At 36.2% G+C, this 18,379-nt stretch overlaps 4 protein-coding genes across 6 annotated transcripts; 2 read left to right on the forward strand and 2 right to left on the reverse strand.

Moving 5' to 3' along the window:
- The first annotated feature begins 2,625 nt into the window (after positions 1 to 2,625).
- On the forward strand, positions 2,626 to 9,069 carry LOC110846119 (lamin Dm0). 2 transcript variants are annotated; one of them, XM_022092751.2, is made up of 11 exons: positions 2,626 to 3,377; positions 5,461 to 5,594; positions 6,083 to 6,135; positions 6,212 to 6,286; positions 6,671 to 6,803; positions 7,152 to 7,308; positions 7,433 to 7,491; positions 7,832 to 7,872; positions 7,978 to 8,136; positions 8,213 to 8,464; positions 8,546 to 9,069. In XM_022092751.2, the coding sequence occupies exons 1-11, from the start codon at positions 3,278 to 3,280 to the stop codon at positions 8,646 to 8,648; spliced, it is 1,266 nt and encodes a 421-aa protein (XP_021948443.1). In that variant the 5' UTR covers positions 2,626 to 3,277; the 3' UTR covers positions 8,649 to 9,069. The 2 variants fall into 2 exon arrangements, with proteins under 2 accessions (XP_021948443.1, XP_021948444.1); XM_022092752.2 differs by having other exon boundaries at positions 2,626 to 3,365.
- Positions 9,070 to 9,443: 374 nt separating this feature from the next.
- On the forward strand, positions 9,444 to 10,845 carry LOC110846605. Its single transcript, XM_022093411.2, has 3 exons — positions 9,444 to 10,263; positions 10,337 to 10,487; positions 10,565 to 10,845. Exons 1-3 carry the CDS (start codon positions 9,994 to 9,996, stop codon positions 10,654 to 10,656), a joined length of 513 nt encoding a protein of 170 aa, XP_021949103.1. The 5' UTR covers positions 9,444 to 9,993; the 3' UTR covers positions 10,657 to 10,845.
- Positions 10,846 to 11,343: 498 nt separating this feature from the next.
- LOC110846456 (cell cycle checkpoint protein RAD17) lies at positions 11,344 to 14,730 on the reverse strand. Its single transcript, XM_022093223.2, has 12 exons — positions 14,585 to 14,730; positions 13,934 to 14,468; positions 13,706 to 13,844; positions 13,442 to 13,634; positions 13,211 to 13,336; positions 12,967 to 13,127; positions 12,737 to 12,898; positions 12,397 to 12,671; positions 12,180 to 12,319; positions 11,989 to 12,107; positions 11,860 to 11,914; positions 11,344 to 11,746 (listed from the first exon to the last, which is right to left on the reverse strand). The coding sequence occupies exons 2-12, from the start codon at positions 14,426 to 14,428 to the stop codon at positions 11,545 to 11,547; spliced, it is 2,067 nt and encodes a 688-aa protein (XP_021948915.1). The 5' UTR covers positions 14,429 to 14,468; positions 14,585 to 14,730; the 3' UTR covers positions 11,344 to 11,544.
- Positions 14,731 to 14,907: 177 nt separating this feature from the next.
- LOC110847716 (anaphase-promoting complex subunit 4) lies at positions 14,908 to 18,046 on the reverse strand. Of its 2 annotated transcripts, none has more exons than XM_035849923.1 (5): positions 17,851 to 18,046; positions 17,635 to 17,742; positions 17,242 to 17,370; positions 17,051 to 17,169; positions 14,908 to 16,950 (listed from the first exon to the last, which is right to left on the reverse strand). In XM_035849923.1, the coding sequence occupies exons 2-5, from the start codon at positions 17,735 to 17,737 to the stop codon at positions 14,998 to 15,000; spliced, it is 2,304 nt and encodes a 767-aa protein (XP_035705816.1). In that variant the 5' UTR covers positions 17,738 to 17,742; positions 17,851 to 18,046; the 3' UTR covers positions 14,908 to 14,997. The 2 variants fall into 2 exon arrangements, with proteins under 2 accessions (XP_035705816.1, XP_021950400.1); XM_022094708.2 differs by having other exon boundaries at positions 17,635 to 17,759.
- Positions 18,047 to 18,379: the final 333 nt, after the last annotated feature.

Consider the following 18,379-nt stretch of genomic DNA (forward strand, 5'->3'; position numbering starts at 1 on the left):
TACCATTATGTTCGCACCCAAAACCTTAATCTGCGGCATTTGGCATACGTATATTAAAGCTGTGGATGAGTATCTACTCAGCCATTTACGCCTTCTCATTAGAACATCCTTTGTAAACAAAAGAATTGAAAACATTGGTTTTTATGTTCTAGGAAGTGCCATAAAATGAAGAATTTGTTTATTACTTACAAGTACATACGTACATAAGTGCAATGCAATCTATTATGCCACGAGTCACAAATTCTCCATTACGAATACTTTTTGATGTCACTTTATTTGCATTCGGGTTAAGGTGAGGACATTAATTTTCTACATGTAATATTTATGTACAACAGCCTCTAATTACATTCCGTGTCAGACTTATTGTTGTCCAATTTAACCTGATTTGTATTACCATTACGAACTTCGTTTATATACTCACAACATGAGCGAACGTATCCCGGAAGCCATTTTCGTGTTGTAATAGCATACAAAATAAAACAGACATGTAGTTTGAAAGTCCACGTGGAGAAATATGGAGCATTTTAAAAAGCAATGATATGCATGTGACACAGGCGAAATTGTAACTCGAAATTATGCATAAACTTAACATTAGTAATTAAAACAGTTATACATAATATGGCCATGTACAACAATTACATGTTTGGATTAGATTTATCGGACGACATGGATGTTGTTTAATAAGCTATATATTATATATTAATTGGATCAGGTTATTTTCACCCACATTATAAACATGCGTTTTACAGCCATACGTACCTAGATAATTGAGTGGGAGGTTATAATTTCTAGAAAATTGCAAGAACAAATAATACTGATTTATGATCCTGGACAAACATTAAGTACGGAAGCAGCAAAGGTTATATAGTTCTTGTGTAAACTTCCCCTCATCCTCTCATCATCATATTTGTTCCGAGTTCACACGCAAAAAAATCCACATTCATTTGCCGTTTAATTTCAGATGAAACTGCAAACAACTAGAATTTGAACAGTGATAAGATCATGCCCAACCCTTGCATTATTATATTACGAGAGGTCAGAATTTTTGTATTAGGTTAACGTATGCATAAGTAATAACTTGATTGTACACAACAACAATTCGTAATAATAGTCATTGTTTAACCAAAATGGGTGACGTAATTTAAAGATTTATGGACAATGATAAATATGACAGCAATATATACAATTCTTGTTGTGTACAAGATTCAAGTTAATCGAGTCCACGGGACAAACCAGACTATACTGGATATGTAAAACAAAAAAGAACGGACCGCATGCACACTGGAAGGAAAAAATACATATAAATATGCAAAGAAACTCTGTACATATCATGTTCGTTGAGCAATATTGGAGCTCAATGAGAACTTGTTCACGATAAGTTTACACGTATGATAGCTATGCAGTTTCGATTCACGTGGTAGTGCTTTTGCAGGCATTATACATTATGTAATGGCAAAGGTATTTTTGCTCCAGGCGTTGTTCAGTTCAGCTCTGCATCATTCAAATGCAAGGTAACATAAATAAAAAATTCTCTGCGGATTACATCAACACTGACCAACAAACCAAACCACGGCATGCTCAGCTCAGAAAAAGTCACATAATAAATAGGCATGAGAGGAACATTTTCAGATGGCAACCAACCACTAACAACAATAGAGTGACCATAATAATAATAACATCACACATTTATATAATCCCCTCCCTAGTCACTGCTTATGGACCCATAAGCACTCACCTTTATTTATTCTACTCATCGGGATCAGTACGATGGTGAAGGCAACAAGTAGGCCAGGGTTGGTATTACTTAGAAGAGAACGCTCGTCGTTGAACCCACCTAAACTTGTTTTAAATGGAAATTTGCACTATCTTCCATGCAGCAGGATGACAAGAGAAGAGAACAACGGAGTGTTTTACCAACTAAAGCAGAAAGGTTATGCTTAAGCGTTAACTTATTTTTTATGTATGTATTTATGTTATGTAGCGCGGCTCGACTCGGCCACAACGCGTGGAGGTAACTCTCGACTTCAAACTTTGAAGTCAAGTAGGGAGCAAAAAACGGTAGAATTTTGTTACCCACTCGTCCCATTCAAATATTTTGTATCAAACTAGAACTCGTCTTTTCCCTTTTACTCGTCGTTCGTCCCTTTAAATCGAGAAATCTGGTGGCGTATGTACATGCAGAGGAAGACGTCATCCTTCCTTGATGAGATGCTCTTCTGCTCAATTCATCTTTGTAATAAGATGAGCATCCAATTAAACTATAAGAAGGTCTTGATTTTTTCCCTCTTCTTACTCCCAACTCCCGAATCACGACGTTATAATTTTAGTCGCTGAGCATAAAGCATGCAGAGGTGACATGCAATTTTAATTTGGGCGAGACTTGTTCAAGTCAGTCTGCGAGCAGGTTTAAAAGTTGGACTAAAATCTCAGCAGTGCTTTTTATTCGTCTTTCTTGACTCGACTGCATCATCACATTTCATTATTACGGTGCAACCAAGTCGTAACAACGCTACACCACGGCTGCGTTCGCCTCTCATTGTTGCTCATGGTTGGGAATGAATAGTTGATGCGTCCTGTAGAGTGAGGCGAGTTTGTTCTGCCATGTTAGTTTAGTTCATGATAGTTAGTGGCTTTAGCTGGTAATGACGGGGAAGGAGATTTTATTGTGGCATCACATATCTAGCTTCATCCTCTACACACTCTGCTTAATAGATCCACTTCGCAGTATTAACTTTACCTGAGAGTTGACAACACCAAATAGCTCTACACACCTGTCTGTTGGTGGAAGTGATCTGCACAATCGTGCATTGCACCAGGAGTAGTAAATATACGTATATCCTTGTTGCACATCCATCATAAAAGTGTACAATCTACGTATGCAAATAAGTATTAGTCGAGTGAATTGGATGAATTGCATTACTTTTAAACGACAATCGTCCGTATACATGCACTCGCTCACCCTCGCTCACGGAACATAAATTCCATTCCTATTGACTTACGGAACTGAAGCGTATTATTAGCAAGTTATACACAATACAAGCAATCAATTTGGCAAGGAATTTTCAACAACAGCCACACCAATTATTAGTGTTGTTTGGTTCATCGGACGTACAACTTGTTTGCACTTGTGTTAGTGGCATACCAATTTTCAGCAATTTTGGAAACAAGGAGAAGAAAAATTGCATTGAACTTCAAGATCTTTTAGCAGTGCAGCAAGACATATTTAGCATAACATTTGCAACGCGTGGGTGAACTTCTCCATATTAAGGACGACAATATGGCCAGCAAATCCAGGAAGTACGAGCCAATTTCGCCTGGGAGTCACGGGTATGGGTCGGCCACATCTACGCCAACCCCTGGAATCGGTATGCCTGTCCGTAGGTTCAAAATATCCATTATAAACAATACTGGCCTGTAATTTAGCCTGCCTTGAGTGTGTTAATGTTGTAAGTACATAGATTAGTAAATATCTACATGTGCTGTCGGTGCCGGATAATGGATTTTAATAATTTTAAAAGATAATTACTTTTCACTTAAGTGTCCGTTCTCACGCGTCTTGCGAATGGAATGTCAGACATTTCTTTAAGCACACCTTAGCTAACTCTACACAGTTTACGAAATCAAATTGAAGGCCTTTGTCGCAGATTTTGCTGACGCCATGCACAATTTGCACTTCTTATTGCTGATTGCTGTATAGTCATTGTTGTCTCATGAATCCTATGGGAATATGTTGATGATGGTCCCAAAGTCTCATCTTCCAGCCTAGTGAAAATATAGGGAAGTGGCTTTTAGTGCAGTGAGACTGCTTAATCTCATCACAACAGAGTTTTTACACACCTGTCTTTGTTGAATACGTTGGGGTTGGTGGCCATAGACAGATTAGCAGAATTATACACAAGACGATCATTATGGTTCTAAAAAGGATTTAGACTTATGGGCAAATAATTTGTTCCTGAAGGACAAATTTTAACTCATCCCTTGCTTTTCCTTATACTTATGACTTATGTAATAAGTGTGGAATGCAATAGGCATCGAACTATAGGTTCAGGTTTACACATTTGTAAATCATTTTGTTTCATATTTCAAAAGAACAAGCTAATTCGATTACAACCCACAAGTAAAATAAGTAAACTAGTACCTCAAAGCAATAATCGATCCATAATAATGTGGATAGGTAATGCCTATAATAAGAAATTGTTGACGTAGACTTTTAATAATATTTTTAATGCAAATTCCAATCCACTTATTGGACAATGGGCTATCGTCTATGTATGTCGTAGATGTTTACAGTTCATAAAATTGCACGGAAAAATTAGTAATCAAAATTATTAGCACATTTCAAGTTTCAGAGCTTCTCATGCGTAAATCCGAAAAGATGTGGGGAGGGGTTGCTCTTTACCAGTCGTTATTTCACTAATATCATTAAACATGTGTAGCATTGCATTGTTGTTGTAATGAAACAAATGGGTGAGAAACTTGACCTGCCCGGCAGGATGACGCTACCTTGGCTTGCATTTTCTGCTCAAAGTAAAGCAGAAGAAAAGGAGCAGCCAAAAGTTAAAGGGTTGGTCTGCGAGAGTGATAACGCATTCAAGTTTAAATTGCTTATCCACTTCTCAAGCGCATCAGTCAAGTCTGTAACATGTTAAGTAGCTTGGAAATTATACCCAAAAAGATAGCAAGAACTGCCACACATTTTTAATTAATAGAAGAAACAGGATATTAAAACAGGATTTGCATAAAGTTTTAAATTAAATGTGCACAATTCACAGGCATTCACTTGCATACATATGTACATAAATTTTTGCTATATTTGTTTATGTCAAGCTCTACGAGAGTTGAATCTCTGTTGTTCCAAATTATTAACAAGTTTGATTAAAGGCAACATTTTTCCAATTCCCAGGGGTATCATATGATTTGCCCTAATTTTTTGCTGTAAAAATTCATTTATTCAGTGTACAGTATGTTTGTTTGTTATAATTGTAAAAGTCATTCCGTCCGTTTTTAGTCTAGTTTTTAAAATATTCTCAAGCATGAAGCATTCAAGCTCAGTTGGATGAATATGATAATTTAATTATTGTTTCTTTCTTCCCCCAACCTCGACCTTGTTTTGTTTTAACCATCTTCCTTCATGACTCTTCCCAAGACGTGGATGTACAGAATGCTGACAAATAGTTTCGTATAATTTTATATTTCTGTATTTTAATGAAGGTCAGCAGTCAGTAGGTATCACATTGCTTATGTATTTTATTATCACATGCTTCCAAATTTGTGTGGACCATGTCAAACCTGTTGAGTTCACGTATACAAAGTCTGATTTATAATTATGTTGACACTTGCATAATGCATATGGGTGGATGCCAGTTGCTTTAAAATAATTCGTTAAAAAAGCATACAGATCATTTAGAACGATAAGATGATAATTTTTTCACCAAACTAAATTTTTATTGGCTTTAACAGAACGACCCAAGACGCCAACGATGAAATCGAGGATAGAAGAAAAAAATGCCTTAATCGGTCTCAACAACAGGCTTGCAAATATTTTGCAGAGAAAGCAAGAATTGGAAGATGAGAACTCCTTGCTGGGCAAAGAGGTGTGTAGACACATTATTATTGTCCATTAGTCACAAATTATCATGTTCGCACGTTGACTTAGTTTGTGGTTGCCAAACTAAACTACGCAATATGCAAAATATACCACGGGTATTTATTATGCATGTTTGGACATGAGTGGAAAATGACTAGTTTTGCTTAAACGTCGCCGTAATGTGAGTGTTAAATTGCACATGTCACCTGTCGGCAAACAGTTTTTACCATAAAGTGATGTTTTGTGTCCAATTCTTAATTATACTGATTACCACAATACATATGCATCCACTCCACTCATGTCTTTTATGTTTCAAGAAATTGCCGACTTTTGATACTCCAATCTGCAAATGTGCAATTTTTGCTCTCATTGAGGCAAATTGATTCAAACCAATGTCATCGAACATTTTACTAAAAATGTGTGATGTAGATATCCATGAATTAAGTATATATACATGTTTTATGTACTTTTAATGCTTTTATTTGTGTTTTACAGCTTGTGGCCGAAAGGGAAAATACGATAAAAACATTGACACGACTTCAAACGACGTATGTGCGACACTGATTTTCATTTTATTTGATATGCATATTAATTACAGTGTATTTTCATTTTCCGTCAAAACAGGTATGACACAGAGTTGGATAACCTTCGAAAACTGTTGGAAGATAGTGAAAAGGATCGAGCCAAGTTGGGCATGAAGTATGTTGTTATAATTACATAAGGATTTATCATGCATATTTGCATTTTGCATTAAACTTGACAAATAATTGGACGACTTTCGAGCTGGATATTTGTATTAAAAAACAAGTATATTTTTCACTGGTTTCCTCTGAATTATTGATGCTGCTGAGGTAACATCCTCCCTTATCAAATGAATGGCAATGAACTTTTGATAAGCCTAACCAAAACAAATGATGAGGGAATTCACAATAATTTGTACTTATCAGCTCATTATCAATGATCGGAGTCACCTATTGCACTTTTATGACTAATTGAGAAGAATGGTTGCACGCTATGACGTACTTTCATGTGATGAATTACAACTATGTGAATATTTAACTCTCATTTCTTCAAATTTTTCAGCTACGACAAGAAAGCGAATGAAGTTCAAATGCTACAAAACAAATTGGCCCAACTCAAGGCACAGATTGAAAAGCTCACGTCAGATTTGATGAAGTCGCACGATGACAGGGACAAACTGGCCAGAGATAATTCGGTAATACTTCATAAAGTCATATCGTGGTGGATAATGCATGAAAAATGAAAATGATTTTATGTTATATTTCTAATTTACTTTAACTAACAATGCAACTAGCGTCCTTGGCTTAATGATGAGTACATTTAAAGTGCGTCTAATCTAAATGCGTTGCCTCGTTAATGTGTATGCATATGTGTAAAGAATGTAAATGTACGAGTGTATATGAAGAACCAATAGCGATGACAGGAAATATTTTCACATTCGGTTGTTGTTTACTCATTATCGTCACTCAAATGACAGGAAATGAATATCTAACAAAACCCAACACATTATTTTTATGTGCATGCGTTTAATTATTAATTTCAGGATCTTCTCGACGAAAACGCTCGTCTTATCCAAGAGCTGGAAGAGATGCGAAATGGTTTGGAGAGAGCAGCCATGCAAAAAATTGAGCTTCAAAGCCATATCAAAGGAAATGCTGAAGAATTTGCAGTCAAGACCCAAATTTTCGAACAAGAAATTGGTTGGTTGATATTTTTACTTGATTCTATGAATGGAATGTGTTCAAAATAATAATTTTGATAAATCTAAGCATTCATCCACTCATTAGTATGATCAAAAACTAATTACGATATTTATGATTGCAGAGAACTTCAAAAAACACAGAGAGATTGAAATCAATGAAATGGATAACCGACTTCAGAAGGTCAGTCGAACAACAACAAGAATCAGTCGAGCAGTATGTGCATACTCCAGCCAGCAGGGACTTGGGGTCTTTATTTATTTGAATTTGAATGTGCAAAGCTCATTAGTGAAAATAGTTACATATTTGTAACATCATACAATCGTACTAATTTCAACCAAAAAGCACAAGCACCTTTAGTTAACAACACCGTATTTTAGAAATGTGAATAATTTTTACATACGTAATTCACATCAATCCCACGTAGTTGCATGCATTTAATTAACTAACACGATTCACCAAATAGATAGTCCCACAAATTAATTGAGCAAATAGTAAATGTAGAGACATGTTTGTTTTGCAGAAATATGAGTCAATGCTCGAAAATGATATACAAGCATTGAGGTAAATTGATATACATGTAAATTCTTATAAAATGCTAAATGAGTCGTTCCAGTTCCGCCACATATGTAGAAATGTGCATAACAATATGTATTGCACACTTTCCAGAGACGAATTTGATCGCCAAGCCCAGGCGAGCAGGGAAGCAATGGAGAACTTGTACAACGCCAAGGAAGCTGACCTTAAAAACCAAATCAAGAGGTTGAAAGACACAATCACGAGCAAGGGTGATGAGCTCAGCGCTGTTCAATCCAAGTTGGAATCAATGTAAGTGTTATGCATAGTTCTCTCTTTCTAGATGTTCCAAAATTTCTCATCTCCTACGTTATAATCTTGTTTAAAGCACCCAAAAGTTGTCGCAATTGGAGGGCGAACGGGTTTCATACCAGCAAATGATTCGAGATTTGCAAAAGAAAATCCAGGACGATGAGGAGGCGTATGCTCGGGACAGGGCTCGACTCGAGGGTGAGAATGAAGATCTTCGGCGACAGAAGGAAAATCTCATCAAGGAATATCAAGATTTATGGGATACTAAAACAGCGCTGGACAATGAAATTGCTACTTATCACGTCCTCCTCGAAGGGGAAGAAAGACGGTAAATAAAAAATAAATAATAAAGTGCAAATATTTAATTAGTCACTAAATACTTAAATTATTGATGGAAATTACATCACAGATTAAGCATGGAACCGGTGAAAGGAAGTCCACGCCAGACAACTACGACTAGACGTGAGACAACGGCATCGTCAAGTATCAAGTCCTCATTTACAGTTGTTTAAACTTGAATTAAAATAATAGCAAAGAAAACAACTAAAATTTTTGTGAAAAATGTTTAGGCACAAAATTATTCGTGTAAATAACTTCACTGCCTATTTTTATAATAGAAGAGATTTAACCTACACTGCTTATAATGTGATTTACTAGAATAATTTCTATATAAAAATTCTCTAAAAAAATTGGCGTATTTTAAATAGCTCTCTAAGCCACTGTTTTCAATCCCGTTAAGGCGTACTCCGTCCGTATATTACAAAATTCCGTCGGCATTAGAATTATTCAATTGGTTTATTTTTTTGGTAATAGTGGATATCTAAATTATGAATTGTTATTGGGCTGCTATTATAAACAGAAAATTTACAAGCTGTGCTAAATATGATTATGAATAGTAGTACTAATAAATTCAGATTTCATTAATAACAAGCATGTCTACGCGTATGTACATACAATGATATAAAAATTGTCCTAATACTCATGCCCATGAACATCATCATTTATCATCTTCAACATTCTCCATGCTCAATGATAAGCAGATCTTTGGTTTGTGTGTTTACATATATTTGTGCATTGCATGAAAACAGTGTATCAAGTTCATTTCTCATTACTACGCATATGAAAAGATGAAAACGTGGAAATCTCAGCATGCATACGCAGCGACAATGATGACCAACCAATATAAGGACTCACGACATTCAGTTTCTGTACTTATTTTACCACCACCGCTGCCATATCCACGCTTGATTATCTAATCAAGCACGTCGAGAAAAGATGAGCATCATCTTCCTCCTTCAACACCAACTTGGGCTTAAACAACTCATTATCAATTTCACATCATTCCTCTTCATTGATATGCAATAAGCATAATTCACAAGGTCCCTGCTTCATTATCATCATCGTTTCTTGCAGTCACTCGCCATTTAAATATTTTGTTATCCACCACCCAATGCACACATCTACTACTTGCTTTTAGTGGAAATAGCATTCGATACTCCAACGCAGGACATTTTGTGCTAAAAGTGACGGAAGACAAGGTTATTTTACCTCAATCAAGTGTAACCCCTACTGTCTCAACTCATCTTCGTTTTCATGAACACATCTCACTCTCAACAACAATTTCTGTAATTTGCTTACTTACTTTGTTGGTTATTAGCAAAGTCAATTTGTTCCCAGCAGAAGATGAGTCTCGCTGTCCTCTCATCTTTGTAGCATCATAAATCATTGCTGCCTCTTCTTCAACATGAGATTCCTTCCCAAAAACAATAATGGCACTAGTTGGCCCAAAGTTATTAACATTGATTTTGAGGAAAAATAGCACAATACCTGACCCATTAGTGCATTAGACATTGTGCGATGAAGATGGGCCATTGTTTGCTCATCTTCATTTTTCAGTGGTTGCTTCTTTGTTATGTTGAAAAGTGCGTATCTCAAGATGAGAAAAGCAGTGGGGTATCTCCAGAAGATGTGTTACCGAACCTTCCTCATGTGGCTACAAGACTTCCCTTTGATACAGGCGAAGTTGGATTGAGTTCCGAATCTGAAAAGGAAGCTGTGCCTTTTAACAAGACTGTTTTTCTTATCCCGATAACGGGAATACTTTTGGTTATCGCGATGGTGCTTTTGGTAAGAACATAGAATATTGCAAAGCATTCATTACTCACATGATCTCGCTTAATAATGCACGATTTGGTGACAGTATGTTTTCTACACGTGGAAAATGAACAAGGAGGAAAATGGAACTAATGTTGGAAAACCAAAAGTGGATGACGATTTTGCATTTACAGAAGATGACGAATCTTCAATTTCTGAACAGACAGAGGAACCTGAAATTCCAGTATTACAGCCGGGTAAGAACTTTGCAAATTAGACAAAGTAAAGTTTCATACAAAATTTATCCTACACTTTTTTGATGTATGGTATGAAGATTCACCACCAAGTTACATTGAAGCTACTTCTTGTATTACTACCAGTAACCCACACCCACCAATTTATTCTTCCACTCCAACCTTAATGTAGAATGTAGATGTATCTAGATGTAGAATGTCATGCAAGATGATGTATGATAATATTAGATATGTATAGTATGCAATGTATGCATGACCATCTCGGATTTGATTGCCAGTTAAACCTAGTCATTTGTTGAATTTGTGGTTTACTTGTTTTTGTTAAAAATGATAATAAATGTACATATGGTGCGAATTAAAATGTGTTAAACAATATCATTTATTAAAAGAACAATACCCATCAATAGTAACCTTTTAAGAACAACATTTGGATCTCATAATGGCAAATGTTCCAGTTGCGTGACAGACTTCCAGGTCTGATTGATGGTAGCCCTCTGGACACTGTGGGAAAACGAGACATCCGGTCCAAAGGCACCGTGTTCCAACAGAGGCTGTGTTGAAATGACTACTTGATTTTTTGGGTAATCCAACTTGTTAGCTGTTTACAAAGTATAATTTATTACCTGTTTGCGCTGTAGGAATAGCAAACAACAAGATGCAACAAGTGAAGAGTAATAATGTCTTCATCGTGATAATGAAGATCCAGGAATGCGGAATATGAATTAGGTAACGACAAGAAATCTCAGACTAGTGTTGATCATAGTGGATCCGTTCTATTTATATGTTTTGCGTTTTCATGAAAGTGAGTAAACACCACCAATAATAATTGATGAAAAAACGAATAACACAATTTTAATGGATTGTTGCCTAATAAATCTTGTTTACTTTAATTAATCTCGAATTTTCTGACTCCCAGTAAACGAACTGACATTAAAGCGTATACATTTTTTACCCCCACGGTTAAAATATAAATGTAAATAATTCAGTACTTAGCATTTCTTAACTAACAGTTTTAAATACGAAAAATAGACCACATTCTGAGCAAATATTCTCATCACATTTAAGTCTTCTCTTCGTCACTGTAATCTTCAATTTCATATTCTTCGAGATCTTCTTCATATTGTGCTCCAATTGTGGGCTGATCAATTTGTATTTTCTCATTTTCATTTTGCTCGACAATATCTTCTAATTCATCCACTTCCTGGCTTTGATCATCATTTGCGTCCTCAGTTGCATCCTTTTCGCTGAGAGAATGCTGAACCCTAAGTAAAAAAATCAATTACTGTGATAAAATCAAAACGCTGGGTAAAAAGGCTTGCAGTAGGAATTTACAGTATAAATTTTGTATAAATATATGTATGAATTTTATACATACCGTGGCTGCTTTTTTCTTTCGATGATTCCCAATTTCATGATAAACTCCCTCTGATCTATGAGTAACAATAGTAAATTAGATATGCGGAGCATATGTATGTAACATTGATTTTACAGTGCATAGGCATACCCTGCATCCAAATTGACGAATGTTTCCTAATCAACTTGCTATAAAACGGTATTACTTCAGAGTAAAAATTCATTTGTATGGCTCCTTCATGTGGAAATATTTGTTTAGCAATCTCGCAACTGCAAATTTATTGGTAAATTGAAAGCATTTATTTAGTTGTTTATTAACACGTTGATTAATTATTTAATGACCTTTTCTGAATTCTAACTCGTGCATCTGTCAGCATCGGCTTATTCAAAGGTCGCCACTGGTTTTTTGTTTTGTGGACATTACAATACATCAGCCCACGAGAAGCAATCAACAGAGCAATCTCTTCACGAGATTCCAATTCCTAGTGAAAGTAATCAATTCTCAATACATATAATTAAATAATGAAGAAAACCACATCAATCGATCTTAAGGAACAACCTTGTAACTCCGTGATGCCGTTCCACTGGCATCAAACGGCCAACGTGAGAGTAAGAACTCCGAATCGGCTAGAAATTCACTTGCTAAGACGACATCGTCCATGGACCCAAAGAAAGGAGTATAATTTTGCTGTAGAAAGTTTATAAATGTATCCGCTGAGACCTCCATTTTTTCAATTACACACTGTGGATCGTCTTCCAATGGATTATGACGCAGATATTTCTCAGCTGACTCGGGAACGTCATTGTTTAGTTCGACGTTTTGCAGAACATTTCCTTTTAATGAAAATTGAACTATAATTTGCAATCAAAATTATATTATCTAATACAATTTTGCGTACTTTTGGAGTATAAAATTTTTCCCAGAGCTCGAAAAATGAATAGCGTATTATCTTTCTCCACATCAGAAAATTTATGCGCATCTTTTAGAGGAGGGCATTTTATCTTTTTCCCAAGGGGAGCCTTGAAAGCCTTGAAATTTGGAGATTCTAGTGGCGAATCGGCTATTAAAAACAAACGCTAATACAGACAGACATTTACATATGTATACGTAGATAGCATATTCACCTACCTGGAGTAAATTTAAACTGTAAAGTATTCACTGCACATCGTAAATCCCCTCCACTAGCATTTGCAATGGCTTCCAACACAGACTTATCTGCATCAACTCCTTCCTTAGAGCAAATGGTAGTCATAAACTTAACCATGAACGAAGTAGCAACCGAATTGAATCTAAAAAGAACAATAGTTTGAGTGTAATTATAAACTGAAAACAAATGCACAAATAAATGTAATCAACTGAACATAAAACTTACGATATGTAACCAATATTGAGCTCCTGAATTAGTGACTTTGGGAATAAATTGTTAACGTTCCTTTCCCGTGAAGCGCTGTCAGCAATGATGAAAATAACTGGAAACACGCTCAGCGAAGCAAATGGCCTGTTTTCGAAGCAAGGTTAACAGTAATTATTATGTATAACCATTATAATTTAACGTGTTTTTAATGTCGACTAAATATTATTTATATGGCACTCAGGTACTCACTTTAAAATGTTATTATGAAATTGACTGGAATTCTTATAAAACAGATTCGGAAAATCCTCCACGATAATCAGTTTGTGTTTTGATTGTGTTCGCCCTTTTATTGGGATTGTAGAATATTGGGACGCTCGGAAAAGGAAATTGGTAAATATATCAAATTGACTTTCAACTTTGATGTCATCTGGATCAAATTTTCCTGTAATTGAATCACTAATCGAATTACTAAATGGATCTTTAATGGTTTATTAATATATAATATATTCGTACCCAGTCGATCCGCATTGTAGTCAGTTAAAGACATTGGATTAACCCATTCTTTAATTTCCAAACCCAATTCTTTTGCGGCTAAGAAAACTGTTGCTGTTTTGCCAGCTCCGGAAGGTCCCGTTACAACGCATATTTTACTCTATAAAGAATAATTAACGATCGTGAAAAAGCAGAACAAAAATAGAGTTCTGAAAAATGAGTAAAGTATACAATAATTATAATTAATACCGAACGAACAGCTCGATTACTGCTCATCGTAGCCTTCATCCATGAAGTGACTTCCTCCACCTTCTTTTTGTGAACAAACAATTCATCTAAATTGGAAGGCAAGTTTCGATCCACCCACGTACACCCCTTGATTTTCTTTCCTTTCCTTAGAAGTATGTCTTTCTGGCTTGTCTTATTGTTTGTCTCCATCCTTGCAGCAGCCTGAAGCTTTTGGATTTGCGAAACTTTTTTCCCATCTCCTGTCCCATAGCCGATCTTTGGTTTAGTAGAAGGTGGTGTTCCAGAGGTTGAAGGGATGACCTTGGAACTGGAAGATCCTCCGTGAAATTCTTTATTAACATCGTTCGTATCCTTTGTACGTCTGATTCGCCTTGGTGGTCTACTCTGGACAGGAAAGGGTTCACCATCATCATCTCCCAAATCTATGTATACTATGTCGTCGTCTTCGAGTCGTATCCTCTTGTGCGCTTGTTCATCCGCTTCTTGGTCAGCCATGTTACACCCAAACCAAGGAAGAAACTTGTATTTTGGTGTACTATAATTATGCAAAATAGTAAACTATTACAATTACGTGCGATTATGAGATAATATTTGTAGAAAATAACAAAGATCAACCAATGCAATAACTCATTATTAGAACTGAGCACTCACTTGTAAAATAAATAACAAAAGTAGTAATTAGTAAATTACTAATTAATAGTTATCCCGTATGAATGATGTGACAATACATGGGCCCAACAAGAGAACGTTGAACACAGAAAAATATCATGTGTCGGTAAATTTCCCGGGGTTTTGGATGGAACACGATGAAATGTGAAATGAAAACATGCCTTTGTTTTGTTTTTCATGCGAAATTATTGTTTTTAGATGGGCAATGCATGGACAATTCACTGATTGTCCGAGAATCAGTCGTACTATGATATAAATAAGCTTAAATTTCATAAGCATTATTAAATGAAAAACAGCATCTAATCTCCTCAATGAATTATGCAAACATACATATATTTTATTATGTAGTTGTTGACAATCACAGATTTTTCATGGTCACTATATATTCCCTTCTCTTAATCTTCTTCTTCTGTCGTACTGTCCCCAGATCGTACATCTGCATCTCCCTCGCCTTCCTCATCCTCAGCCGTGTCGTCCAAAGTGGTCTCGCCGGAGAGGTCCATCTCGAGAATGAGGACGGTTCGACGGTCCTCGCCCAAAAGGGAACCGACTTTTCGAGCCGAACTCACGGTCAGGGCACGTGGAGCGAAGCCCTCGATTGGGAGAACATAGTCAATATTTGACGACGGAGACAAAGCAGCCCCAGGTTTATACATGTTCAAAGGCACTTCTACACGGGTGTTGTGGGGCAGGGTTGGTTTTCCGCCACATTTTGACCTCAGTGAGGACACGTCAACTTCAACAGCGTGGGAAACGATGGACACGTAAGGTATTTGACAGACGATAGTTCTTCCAACGTCCTGCTCTCTTTCGCTACGTTTATCCTCTTGATCATATGATACCAAGGTCATGTAGTCAATTGAAAATATTTCGAAGCACTGAACATTACGGGATATGTGGAGAATGGTAGATTTTAACATTGGTTTTTTATTGTCGAGTAAATTCACTTCAAACAGCAGTATTTGTTTTGAGTCAAGCATTGTGGTCAAGTAAGTTTTTGATTGGGATTCGTTTAAAAATAGAGAAAATTGGTTTAATTGACGATTACCATGTTCCTCAGTTGGTATTTTGATAATGGGAAAAGTATCCGCTTCGAAGGGAACATTGCATAAAACTGGGATGCAAAGTAGACTTTTTGTTAAGCTGTTAACTTTGGGAACAATATTTGTAATCAAATCCTTCACTTGATGCTCCGAGTAATCCAATAGTAAGGGATGACCTTCGTCTCCAACAAAATCTGATTTCTTCAGAATGTTGTGAACCAGATTTGCAAAATTTTGATAATTATTTACCCCTCCATCAGGATTCATGACGTTGGAGAAAATGTTCTTTGATGACATTATTGGTATACTGTTGCTAGTGACCTTCTTTTTCGAAGTGTTCCTTTCAGTGTAGCCTAACTTGACATTTGCAAAGAGATATTTGAGAATGTCCTTGTTCACTTTGGTTTGCAAAAACTCTAAAACTTTGTCTGTGTCTGAATCCTCTTCAATAAAATCTGGCAGATCTTGAATGTTGAAGGAGTGAATTGTGTTCATAATCAAATTCATAAAATGTAAACAAAGCTCAACAAAGTTGTGTATTAAACCCTGCATATTGAGAATAGCCAAGAAAAAGTACGTGACAGCTTTTCTAATTTCAATGAGGATGCTGTTGGCTTCTTCATATTCTGAGACTTGCTTTAAAAATCCACCAATTTCGTTCAACTCTGTCAACATATTTGTAATTGAACATTTAATTGTTCGAATGTGCTCGATGATGCTTGCTGTTGCAGAATTGATAACATTGATATTTTTCTTTGCTTCCTTTTCTCTTCCCACGCTGCCCAGGAATATTTCCATTTCGACGGTACTTATACCCGTGAGGGCCAACTCCAAATAATCAATTCTCGTCACTTCAATCTCCTTCATCCCACCAAATGTCATGTAGCTCTGATATACGTCGACAATTTTCGTCCAAGATTCACTTAAACTTGAAAATTCTCCTTGTATAGTGGCCCAACTTTTAAGAAACAAGATGTAACGAAGTCCGAGCGGTCTTATAATTGGAGCCATTTTCGGTAGTAGGTCATTTCTGAAATGGCTAAATGTTATTGTCACATCCGTGTCTTTGTTGGAGGTGGTTTCGGAACACTCTTGAGACAGAAAAATAAAGGACTGCAGACTAAGTGTTGAATCCACCTGAAGGATACGCAGTGGGGCTGGGTCCTCAGAAACTTTTATGCATAAACCCAAAAGAAATCCCCCAGTATAAGCATAGACATAGCCGTCCGCCGTTCCGAGGAACAAAATACTGAGATTAGATTCTAGTCGCTGAATCTGTTGCTGCCGGAAGTGGGATGACAGACACTGTAGGTTATTTAATCATTACGTTTAGTACATCATCAAAATCAGGAAACTGTAAGGCACCATATTAACTTATATACATTAATTGACTTGGTATATATACCTCATTTAAGCAATGTTGATATTGTGAGGTACACCATCGAGCCGTTGTAATGTTGAATGAGATTTCATGATTATGGACAACTTTCCCACCTTCCACGTCAATTACAAAGGTTGTTTCTCCTGAAACACAATGGATTACATAAAATTATTAGTAGTGTAGTGAGGGCCACTATCTTGGCGTTCTAGATATACCTGATACAACAACAAGAAAGAGCCCTTCGGGATGCCACGTCATGATCTCGGGAACAACTGGCTCATCTTTTAATGTCAGAGAAACTTGCCAAACCTTTTGCCAGGACAATCGATGAAGGTAGATATTTCCTGGCAAAGCATAAAATATAGATTATTTAAATGTGTTTGGACGGTAGTATTTGATGCGGCAACGCTCCGTGTCTTGGGAGAATGTTATTAATGTCAATTTCCTAAACATTAAACATTCTCCCCTGAAGACACCGAGCATCGCTGATTTGAGGACATTTTGAGGACAAAAAGATAAAAGTACTACAACATTCTTGAATTTTGGAAATTTCAAATATAAATTATTAACTTCAGGCTTTTCCGTAAAATATGAATACACATACGAACCAGTGATATTTCCCAGTGCGAGTAAATCCATCTTGGGTGACCACGACATGACTACGATTTCTTCAGTCGTTTGCCTGGTGTCGAGCACTTTGAGTTTCGGCATCCTTGCTAGATTCGCAAACAAACTGTGAACAATCAAGATGTACCATTTATATTACCTCTAAACGCACATCAATTGAATGATAAATAACAATAATAAATCTATTACACTTTCACCTTTGACAAAGAATTAAGGTGAACAACGCCTTTGTTCAAAGTGAAAGTAAATTATTTTGCAACGGTCAAGTGGGTCAGGTGATTTCCAATGAGTTATTTATAATGCTTATTTATATTCGATAATTTAAATGCAATCTAAAAAGTGTCAACAAAAGCTTCCAGTCAATTATCCAGTTCACTTCATGCTGCAGCATTGGACCCCGCTTCTAATTTCTACGTCTCACATTGTATATTGCACCATGCATTTTCATGATCTGTAAAAATGCGATCGATTCATGAATTTCATCAAAATAATACATGAAAAACATTTCATCCATTTTAAATTTTAAAATGATTTTTCAAACGGTTTTGAGGACTAGATTTTAAGAAACTATACAGTTTTATTTCCACTCGACCAAGCTTTCTACAACGAATGTTGACTTAATCAGGGACACGGTCACCTTTAATTTCATAATTGACAATTTTAATATGAAATTAAAACCTCGCCAGGGCAGGATAATGTTGCAAGATTGCAAAGAAAATAGGTAAA

The sequence above is a fragment of the Folsomia candida genome, unplaced genomic scaffold (genome assembly GCF_002217175.1).
Source record: "Folsomia candida strain VU population unplaced genomic scaffold, ASM221717v1 Fcan01_Sc003, whole genome shotgun sequence".
NCBI classification, from domain to species: Eukaryota; Metazoa; Arthropoda; class Collembola; order Entomobryomorpha; family Isotomidae; genus Folsomia; species Folsomia candida.

Excerpts from the sequence above, each read along its gene's own strand:
- LOC110846119 (XM_022092751.2), top strand. The coding sequence starts at position 3,278 with ATGGCCAGCAAATCCAGGAAGTACGAGCCAATTTCGCCTGGGAGTCAC. Across the intron at positions 7,309-7,432 it reads AATTTTCGAACAAGAAATTG|AGAACTTCAAAAAACACAGA; the intron begins GTTGGTTGATAT and ends TTATGATTGCAG. Across the intron at positions 7,873-7,977 it reads AATGATATACAAGCATTGAG|AGACGAATTTGATCGCCAAG; the intron begins GTAAATTGATAT and ends CACACTTTCCAG.
- LOC110846605 (XM_022093411.2), top strand. The coding sequence starts at position 9,994 with ATGAAGATGGGCCATTGTTTGCTCATCTTCATTTTTCAGTGGTTGCTT. Across the intron at positions 10,264-10,336 it reads TTATCGCGATGGTGCTTTTG|TATGTTTTCTACACGTGGAA; the intron begins GTAAGAACATAG and ends ATTTGGTGACAG. Across the intron at positions 10,488-10,564 it reads AATTCCAGTATTACAGCCGG|ATTCACCACCAAGTTACATT; the intron begins GTAAGAACTTTG and ends TATGGTATGAAG.
- LOC110846456 (XM_022093223.2), bottom strand. The coding sequence starts at position 14,428 with ATGGCTGACCAAGAAGCGGATGAACAAGCGCACAAGAGGATACGACTC. Across the intron at positions 13,845-13,933 it reads GTAATCGAGCTGTTCGTTCG|AGTAAAATATGCGTTGTAAC; the intron begins GTATTAATTATA and ends TATTCTTTATAG. Across the intron at positions 11,747-11,859 it reads GAAAGAAAAAAGCAGCCACG|GGTTCAGCATTCTCTCAGCG; the intron begins GTATGTATAAAA and ends TTTTTTACTTAG.
- LOC110847716 (XM_035849923.1), bottom strand. The coding sequence starts at position 17,737 with ATGCCGAAACTCAAAGTGCTCGACACCAGGCAAACGACTGAAGAAATC. Across the intron at positions 17,371-17,634 it reads CGCACTGGGAAATATCACTG|GAAATATCTACCTTCATCGA; the intron begins GTTCGTATGTGT and ends ATGCTTTGCCAG. Across the intron at positions 17,170-17,241 it reads CTTTCTTGTTGTTGTATCAG|GAGAAACAACCTTTGTAATT; the intron begins GTATATCTAGAA and ends ATTGTGTTTCAG.